Genomic DNA, 10,202 nt, shown 5'->3' on the forward strand with positions numbered 1-10,202 from the left:
CCCTAAGGCAGAAACAGTTCATAATGTATCATCATAAAAACAAAGGGGAATAAGGCAGGATACTGGACACTATCTTTTGAGAAAGAAGAGGGAGAGTTGGGGGCTGCTTGGGTTAGCCTCTTCCTTTACACATGGCCTTTAATGTTGGCTAAAGATACAGCCTTTAGCTGGACTGATCTCCTGCTGTGCCCAGCTGTTTCCAGAGATTTTGTCAGAACAGGCGGCTGAAATGTATTGAGAAAACTGAGATCAATGATGAAACCGGATCATCACAAATGATCCGATCTGCACAGCTCTGTGTGTGTGGTGTGGTGTGGTGTGGTGTGTGTGTGTGTGTGTGTGTGTGTGTGTGTGTGTGTGTGTGTGTGTGTGTGTGTGTGTGTGTGTGTGTGTGTGTGTTTACATTGAAGTTCTCTTGTGGCCGGGGTCCATAAGGCGCAGAGCGTCCCTGATCACCCCCACTTTGACCTCTTCGTCGACCGGACTGGGAACATATTCAAAAACTCCTGGCGCCATCTGAGACCAACATAAAGATTTATCACAGCAAAGGGAATACAAAAATATCACAAAACTATGACAAATACTGAAGATGACCTTCACTCTTACCTCCTGCTCATGTTCTATTCTCATACTGGGGTTGGAGTTGACCTCTAATAGTACTGGCTTCAGGTTCTTCATCAGAAGGATGTCAAAACCCAAAATCTGAGAAACAAACACATCTCTTTTTATTCATATGTTAGAGAAAGAAGATTGTATACTAGAGGTGAACAAAAGCCACTATCTTTATGTTTTAATCAGATTTACGAAGAAAGTGTTGGAAATATATGGATGTGTGTGTATAGTTTCAAGCTGTATAACTCGTCTGGATCTTAATGGGCAAAATTAAATGAGATTAGTGGAAATCTGATCTGATGATTATGAAAGAAGTTCTGAAACTATTCAGTTTTTAAACAAATGTATGCATATTTTGTATTAACTTGAGTATTTACATTTTTTACAACGCTCTTCTACTCCACTTGATTTTGAAGCTTTTACATTTGTCTGACAGCTATATTTACTTTTCATGTTAGAGTTTTCTTCCCCTTCCTTGAAGGAGGTAGAAAAGTCATCATCACAAAGCTTCTTTTTGTTCCGTTTCCCCCACCTGAAAGCATGTGGGTCCCGGTTTGCCAGGAGGTATTTCAGCCTGATAGTAGACTCTAAGCTCAGGCACCACGGCGATGGTGGTCTTGATGACGAGGGCGATGATGTCGGACCACACCTTCTTGATGTCCACGCCTTTAGCTGCCAGCCTGTACAGCACACTGGAGAGCGAGCGCTTGCTGCCTGTGCTCTGGCTGTTGGAGTGGACAAAGTTTCCACTGTGGACGTTCAGCGAGTAGTTTGTCAGGTGCATGAAGACATGGCTCAGATTCTTCTGGCTTGGTTCCTACAAAATCAGAATAAGAGTTGCATTAATTATATGTACAATTGCAGTGCTGTTCAAAAAGCTCCTTTTCAGAAAGAGCCGATTGTTCTTCCTCAGGTAATGCTGCTCGCAGCTTTTTCGAGAACTGCTCATCCAGACAACTTCGCTTTAAAAAAGATTTGCAATGGAAAACACTCAATAGGTTGACCATGGGCCATTTCCATTATCTTGATAATTGTGAATATTCTCACATTCAGCAACTTGAAAAGCCTAGCTCACTATTATGGTGGACAAGTTAAACATAGATCCTGATTGAAAAGAAAACAGAAAATTATAATGTAAGAAAGAACAGACTCACAAGATGATAATAAGGCAAAAAGAGGCTTTCAAAATAGTATTTTATATATAAAATATATTGCCTGTTTTACATGTAGTTAAAGTATTTTATTTTGCCCAGTGTATATGTGCATTTTGAAAAATACATATTTTGTTCTGCATCTTACATTCAAAATAGGAACAATATAATTCCACTTCAGGAGAGACTTGATGTTCTCTACAATTAGGTGGAAAAAATCAATCAAAAATAAAATTGTGTGCATCCCTAGACCCCCAAAATATGTGTCTTTCCTGGGGCACCTTACCATTTCTAATTATTGTATTTAAAATTGTTTATTTTTTACTCTATTGGTTAAAAACTCAAATCGGTCAGAAAAACTCCTTGACATGCCATAAAAGTGGAAGTACGTGTTTCATGTCATCGAAGCAAATGAACAGCTTCAGAGTGAACCTGTGGACCTCCACAGCTCCGTCATGGCTACCTGGTACGGCTCGGTGCAGAATCGTGTCAGGCCTTCCTTGGCAATGTAGATCTCCAGCGGCTCCAGGGACTTCAGCAGCACGTACAGGCGGATATCGAACTTGAGCTTGTCAATGAGCAGCGGCCTCTGGATGTACTCCTGGACCACAGCCTGTTTGGCCTGTGAACCCACCATGAGCTTCAGGTCACTGGGGTCACGGATGAGGTAGATGCCGTCGCCCTGAGAGCCCCCATCGGGCTTCACAATGAAGGTGGGATTCACCGAGGCATCGTTCTCCTTCACCATGCGGATCTAAAGCAGAGGAGGGGGTGGGTGAGGATACGTTTAACAAGAACCTCATAGACAGTTTCTGGTAAGACTTGAATCACACATTTTCACAAGCCGTTGCAAAAAATCTAAAACAAAGGTCCCTGAGATTGAGTGAGAAAAGTGTTATGGTGGTTTATAAAATGTGTTATCAATCCATCATAGGTCCTTAATATCTTATGCCAGATATTGTATTAAATCAAATCATTATTAGGCCTTGCACTGTAACTTTTGGAGCTGCATTTTATTCATTTCTTATTACATTTCAGCTTCCTTGAATATTCTATTGTGTTTAGCTCTTTAATGACCGATTTCAATTGTAATTAAAAGTCGTTATCATGTTTATGATCATTTATTTCAATGCTATTCATGTCTTATGTAAAGCATTTTGAACTGCAACGGTGCTGTAAATAAATGTGCTGTAAATAAATGTGTCTTGAGTAAATGTTGACAGTGTGACATACAAAAAATGTTGAAGGCGGTTTGGGTCTTTTTTTGTCCTTCAGTCTTGTCTGCTGCAAACATTTGGAATGAAAACTGATATTCTGGTGCCCCCTGCTGGAAATATCATAGTATTACTACCAGTTTGCAATGTGATGTCATTTTTTACTCCATTTCTTTGACCATCTGTGCATGCAATTTAAAGTGCTCCTATCATGCTATTTTTAGGCATATATTATGGGTCTTAGATATATACAAATATATAAAAAACATATATGATGTGTTTTGCTCAAAATACCAAACAGATCATGCATTTGAGACATCCCTCATATTCCTCTGTTTCAGCCCTGTTAGAGAACTGCAGGTTTGGGGTCCTTAGTTTGAAAAAAAAAGAAAAGAAAGGGGGAGCTAATGCCTGCTCAGAATTCTACGGGATACAGGGAAACACTGCCGTGATCAAATGCCATATCATGTTCCAAACCACATCAAGGATTATTTCTGAAACAGTATGGAGCTCAAAGGCTTTTTCTCTTGCTGGTTATACCGGTGAGTAGGGCTGTGCGATTATGGCAAAAATCATAATCACGATTATTTGGGTCAATAATTGTTATCACGATTATTTTGACGATTATTCATTGACCATTTATTGAACTTTAAAACAAATAATATTTTACCAATAAGCAAGATCAACAAATATGTTGGAGCGCACTTCCAAAACCATACTAAACATACAGTTGAAAGAAAAAGTAGTGAACCCTTTGGAACTACCTGGATTTCTGCATAGATTGGTCATAAAATGTGTTCTGATCTTCATCTAAGTCACAACAATAGACAAACACAGTCTGCTTAAGCTAAAACCACACAAACAATAATATGTTTTATATTGAACACACCATGTAAACATTCACAGAGCAGGGTGGAAAAAGTATGTGAACCCTTGGATTTAATAACTGGTTGACTCTCCTTTGGCAGCAATAACCTCAACCAAACGTTTCCTATAGTTGCATATCAGACCTGCACAACGGTCAGGAGGAATTTTGGACCATTCCTCTTTACAAAACTGTTTCAGTTCAGCAATATTCTTGGGATGTCTGGTGTGAATCGCTCTCTTGAGGTCATGTCAAAGCATCTCAATTGGGTTGAGGTCAGGACTCTGACTGGGCCACTCCAGAAGGCCTATTTTCTTCTGTTGAAGCCATTCTGTTGTTGATTTACTTCTGTGCTTTGGGTCGTTGTCCTGTTGCATCACCCATCTTCTGTTGAGCTTCAATTGGTGGACAGGTGGCCTTAAGTTCTCCAGCAAAATGTCTTGATAAACTTGAGAATTCATTTTTCCGTCGATGATGGCAATCTGTCCAGGCCCTGAGGCAGCAAAGCAGCCCCAAACCATGATGCTCCCTCCACCATACTTCACAGTTGGGATGAGGTTTTGATGTTGGTGTGCTGTGCCTTTTTTTCTCCACACATAGCGTTGTGTGTTCCTTCCAAACAACTCAACTTTGGTTTCATCTGTCCACAGAATATTTTGCCAGTAGTGCTGTGGAACATCCAGGTGCTCTTTTGNGCTTGATAGGGTTAGTTTGTATCATAGATTGTATATTTTTACATTACATGTGACTTGTTAGACGCTTTTGTCCAAAGCGACGTACATACTCAGTACTGTGGACAATCCCCACAGGAGCAATTTGGGGTGAAGTGTCTCAGTGACACAACGACATGCTGACTGCAGTGGGGTTTGAACCTGTGCTCCCCTGATCTGAACACCAACGCACTAGGCCACTGCGCCAAACGCCTCCCTATATGTAAAGGTTTGGACGCACCAATGCAGTCAGTGCCAGTACTCCTGTTTGTTTCTCCAAGTTGAAGCCTTCTGGCCGCCATGTGTAATACTCTGACCATGCAAGAGTACCTCATTTCACCCACTTCAAAACATCCTCTAAAAGAGTCCATTTTTAAGGATGTGTTAGCTTACGCTACCCTTCCCTTCTCAGAGCTCTGCACCGCTCTCTCCATAAGCCTGTTAAATGGACAAATGTGATTCAGCCGAGTCGAGGTGGAGATTCAAACACAACTGTACGAGCGTGATGGCTCAATCTGCGTCGGACCAGCCCTGAGTGCTGCCTGGCAATAAACCTCCGCCATCATTTTATTTTTGTACCCCTTGAATCAGTTTTTCTTCAATGACAAGAGGATTTACTTTTTTCTATTCCACCACCATCTCCATTTATTTCCTCTCTCTCCATTTCTTGCCTCCTCCGCAGATTTTGTTCCATATCAGATATTTGATCTGCTTTGTTGGATATCTTCTCGGGGATAATACCCACTTAGCTATTACATTCATGATGATGAGTAACGCATCGATATAATGCGGCTATAATACGTTTAATCCTCATGCCTCCCGGGGTGCTATATTTTCATCCAGCTAGAATCAGCAGAATCACATCTTGTGTATGAATGAATTACACTCCAGCACAATAATAATAATAATAATACATTTTATTTGTATTGCACTTTACATTTGAAACAAACCTCAAAGTGCTACAGTACATAATAAAAAAAGATAAAGAAAACCATTTGCAAGAGTCAAAATGTATAAACAGGTTAAAAAACAAGTTTAAAAACACGTTTTAAAAAGGAGAGGCAGGGTTATTAAAACCGGCTTAAAAAGCTAACCAAATGCTTTGTTAAAATGGTAGGTTTTTAGTGCTCTCTTAAAAGTGTTCACAGGTTGAGGAGCTCTGAGATGGTCTGGGAGTGAGTTCCACAGCCGGGGGGAAGCTGCACAGAAAGCTCGATCTCCCATAGTGCGGAGGTTGGTGTGCCGTTCCTTCAGCTTGTCAGCTTGTTACAATGTCAAATATATGATTGGAATTCTGTTCATTTCAACTAATTCCAATCTACACACTTATACTGGCTCCTAATCCATTCATCCAATGCCACTTGCATTTTGATATTGTTTTTTGACCTCACATTTCCTATAAATATTGCAAGACATTTATTAAAAACACATCTTTCAAATATCTATGTTTGTATCAGCCACAACATTTCAGCTTTGGTTGAACATGTTTCTCACAGCCCCCTTTTCATCCTGTTCCCTTGTGACTAATATGAATAATATTTGTTGTATTGTGAAAATGTGGCTTTTAGCCTATGATTTTCTAAATCATCTGGCTCATTTCACTGTTTGTACATACCTCCACGAAGGTCATAATCTCTCGACATCGTTACTGGAGGTTAAGCAATGTGTTAACAGCACAGATGGTGCAGCCACAAGTAAACACACGTGTGTTGTGGTCTCTGACAGCTGGTGTGCAGCGGGATTTATGGGACTCAGTCGCTCAGAACGCAGAGTTTAGACTGAAGTCACCCACGTATGAATCTGACTTGTCAAGATGAAGTGGAAGAGAGGTGAGAACTGACCAGGCACACAATACAGAGATACAGTTGAGGAAAAACCGTTTTTCTTATAAAGAAAACGGAGTGAGACCGTATATAAAACAGATAAGTCAAAATAAAGTGGCAAACAAAAGGGGGGGAAAGTGTCATTTTGGAGAAAAGGGGGTAGAGGTTAATGGGGATGTATTCTGTGATGGTATCAGTGACACAAAGCTCATTCATCCTGTGTATGATGTCTGAGGGTGACTTATGAGTCAGTATGAGAGATGTGTGGGTGGGAACAAACAGATATTTGGAGGAACACATTTGTTAAAATAGTGTGCAAGGGACATGATAACTAAGGCATCATCTGCATACAGAGAAATAATAGGTTATACAATTATACATGATATGGTCGATAAGGCTAACTGAGTTGATTTCAGTGGAATATTTGAATGCATACACGTAACCCCTTCATCTCTAAAAGCTGCATTACTAGGTTTTGTGGGGCCACTTGGGGGCAGCAGAAACAAGATGTGAACAAATGATTTACATGTCGACATCTTGTAACTCTGTGTTAACAAATATTTGCTTATTAACACATTACAGAGCATCATTAGCATTACGCAACACCAACTCTCATGTGTTAACTTCTGCTTCAAATCATGTCTATCTTCTTTTAATAATATACATTTAATCATTTAACATGTGCACTTGTCCATGACATTGCTTGTGTTCTTCTAATTCCCTCATGTTGAAAATAACTTTGTGGTTAAGTGCTCTATAAAGAATGATACAGTGTATATCTGGAGGTGTGCTTCTGAAGCAGCGCTCACAGACTGGGACATTAAAGCCCAAATAGGTGACACACTATCAGATTGAAATACCTTTCCTGACGTCAGCCAGGACCTTTAGCTTGACTTTTCCTTTCTCATTTCTCTCTTCTGTTCTGCCAACTGTGCTCTTGGCATGAAGGCAACATTTGGCCCTTATTGCCAAAGGGATAATTGCAGTCAGATGCAAACACGGTATGGTTGTGTTTGCGCTGCATTATAATTAGCTCAATATCTTTTAGGAATCAGACCTTGAGATGGGGCAGATGGCACTTGCAAAAATAATAACTTCATGGTGATTTTATCATGGGGCTGCGATCTATTATTTGTGAATGTGTCCAAGAGAGGGAGGGGGGCGGGGGGGGGAACCAAAAGAGTTGCAGTAATTATCTGGAGCCTGTGTTAAAGCTCCAAGAAGCCGAGGGGAGCTGCAGATTAGGAAGATGTCACATTTGAACACTTTCATGTGACTCATAGATATAGTAGATTGTTAATGTTATACTTCTTGATGCGTTATATTTCTGTGATTCTTGTAGTTGTGGTGATACTGTAGGGATAAGTGAAAAAAGTTCATATTTAAAATCTCACACACACCTGATTTACACACATATGGGAGGCTAATTTGTTCTGTTTGTGTTTTGGTGTGACTCAGCCAATCCATCCTGAATTCTACCTTTAAGACTTTTGACAGTCTGAAACGGTTTTGATGATTCATTCACCAGGAGGCCGGAACAACCATAATTGCAGTGTAATGACAGCTTAATTAGTCCTAGCCTCGTCTCACGTACGCTCGGCTAGCATTTAGCACCAGGCGCCTTGAGTCTTTTTAATATCCTGCCAACTTTTGCTTTCTGGCCTAGCCTCCATCCTTTTCTCCCCTCCCTCTGCTGGGACCTTCCCCTCACTCTCTCTCTCTCTCTGTCTGTCTGTCAGCTTCTGGTGAAGACGTGTCTGTTTTTAGCCCAGCCCTCCTGTCTAAATACATGTGGGTGGTGTCCTTCTGGCTGCTGAGGGATGATTGATTCTATTAAACATTCAGCAGTGCTCTCTGTGTGCCATTCACACTGCTTACTAATTCATGCAGAAAGAAACTGTCTCCTAAAAGTCAGCAGCACTGAATCCCCTTGACGTTTGAATCCACTTTGCCTTTCCTTCGTTACTTGTGTTGAACATTGGAGTTTATTTAATGCGCTGCGCACCCACACAGGTGTTGTCACTGACTCTCACTAATGAGACCTCTGCTCAGGTTGCTATGATATGATGGCATTTATTCAAAGTTACTGCACTTAAACAAATGATGAGGCCTAATTGATACTGGCCTACAGTCACAAGTTCTGCAAAGCCAACAGGAGAGAGCGGGAGATGTCTGTTAAGCACAGAGTCTACACTCCCACACATTCCTGAGGATGAGGATGTGCAGGAACGCCTGACTCATCTTCATTTTCTGTGAGAAGGAGGTAAATCCCTGGGTGGAAGCACAATGGGAGCGCTGGCAGCGAGACACAGGCAAGCGGTGCAGAGCGCATCGCTCAGAGGAATGCATTGTGACCTTAAAGAAGTGGAAATGAGTGGGACTGTGACGAATCAGACTTGATGCTCATCACATGCTTATTGTGAATTAGACGTTTTCAATATAAATTCATTACTTATGTTTCGTTCCATACTTTACCCCAGGGGGTCCGCGGGGTCTTAAAAAGTATTAAAAGTTGATAAATCAATTTAGCAAAAATGAAGGCTATTAAAAAGTATTAAACTGCATTTTCCAAGGTATTACATTTTGTAGCTTGTTTTCAGTAAGTGTATAAATGGTCCAAAGAGGTTGTATTCTACTGTCTGCCTGAATGTAATCATTGCGTAGGTGTTTAGTCTGATTCTGTGTACCGTAATTTTCGGACTATAAGCCGCACCTGAATATAAATCGCAGCAGCGGCATACCACTCTCGGTTCCACTTTTACTTTTGCGCGCTTCCTGTCTCACTCTTTTCCGGCCTCCAGCTTTTCCTGCTGGAACCAGCCGCTTAAAGGTGGGGGTCCGCGGACCGGCCATAGAGCCCATAGAGTTAAAGGTGTTGGCCGTTAGCTGTAAAAATCCATAGATTAGCCGCACCGTTATATAAACCGCAGCGTCGAAAAATAGGGAAAAAGGCGCGGCTTATAGTCCGAAAATTACGGTAGTTTATTTATGACATCCCGTTGGATTTGACGTCATCTGAACAGGACATCGCACGCTCACTGCTTGATAGTGCGCGAAGGTCCGTTTACGCCGGTTGTTAAACAACATCGTTATGGGGAAATGCAAGTCTGCGTCCAAATGGTTGGAAGATAAGGAGGAAGGACAATCAATACTGTAGTGTGTCGCCAAGGTAAATGGTTTGAACTCAAATTGGCGATGAGGTCTTAAAATGTATGAAAAGGGTCTTAAAAAAGGTCTTAAAAGGTTTTACATTTGACTTCAGGATTCCTGCAGTGTGTGTGTGTGTGTGTGTGTGTGTGTGTGTGTGTGTGTGTGTGTGTGTGTGTGTGTGTGTGTGTGTGTGTGTGTGTGTGTGTGTGTGTGTGTGTGTGTGTGTGTGTGTGTGTGTGTGTGTGTGTGTGTGTGTGTGTGTGTGTGAGAGAGAGAGAGANCGTCGAAAAATAGGGAAAAAGGCGCGGCTTATAGTCCGAAAATTACAGTAGTTTATTTATGGCATCCCGTTGGGTTTGACGTCATCTGAACAGGACATCACACGCTCACTGCTCGATAGCGCACGAAGGTCCGTTTACGCCGGTTGTTAAACAACATCGTTATGGGGAAATGCAAGTCTGCGTTCAAATGGTTGGAAGATAAGGAGGAAGGACAATCAATACTGTATATAGTCAATGTGAGCTAAAGTGTGTTGCCAATGGAACCGGTTAAAACTCCAAGTGGCGATGAGGTCTTAAAATGTATGGAAAGGGTCTTAGTAGAAAAGGTCTTAAAAGGAATTACATTGGACTTCAGGATTCCTGCATATACCCTGTACCTACTGTGGGGACGTTTGG

At 41.3% G+C, this 10,202-nt stretch overlaps 1 protein-coding gene across 1 annotated transcript; it reads right to left on the reverse strand.

The window, feature by feature from the left end:
- Positions 1–399: 399 nt before the first annotated feature.
- Positions 400–8,724, reverse strand: LOC104957120 (tubulin polyglutamylase TTLL11-like). Its single transcript, XM_010784733.1, has 5 exons — positions 8,578–8,724; positions 2,227–2,517; positions 1,145–1,429; positions 607–702; positions 400–516 (listed from the first exon to the last, which is right to left on the reverse strand). Exons 1-5 carry the CDS (start codon positions 8,722–8,724, stop codon positions 400–402), a joined length of 936 nt encoding a protein of 311 aa, XP_010783035.1.
- Positions 8,725–10,202: the final 1,478 nt, after the last annotated feature.

The sequence above is a fragment of the Notothenia coriiceps genome, unplaced genomic scaffold (assembly GCF_000735185.1).
Source record: "Notothenia coriiceps isolate Sejong01 unplaced genomic scaffold, NC01 NC01_scaffold00026424, whole genome shotgun sequence".
NCBI classification, from domain to species: domain Eukaryota; kingdom Metazoa; phylum Chordata; class Actinopteri; order Perciformes; family Nototheniidae; genus Notothenia; species Notothenia coriiceps.

Excerpts from the sequence above, each read along its gene's own strand:
- LOC104957120 (XM_010784733.1), bottom strand. The coding sequence starts at position 8,724 with ATGCATTCCTCTGAGCGATGCGCTCTGCACCGCTTGCCTGTGTCTCGC. Across the intron at positions 2,518-8,577 it reads ACATCCTCATCCTCAGGAAT|ATCCGCATGGTGAAGGAGAA; the intron begins GTGTGGGAGTGT and ends CCTCTGCTTTAG. Across the intron at positions 703-1,144 it reads CGGGACCCACATGCTTTCAG|ATTTTGGGTTTTGACATCCT; the intron begins GTGGGGGAAACG and ends TTTGTTTCTCAG.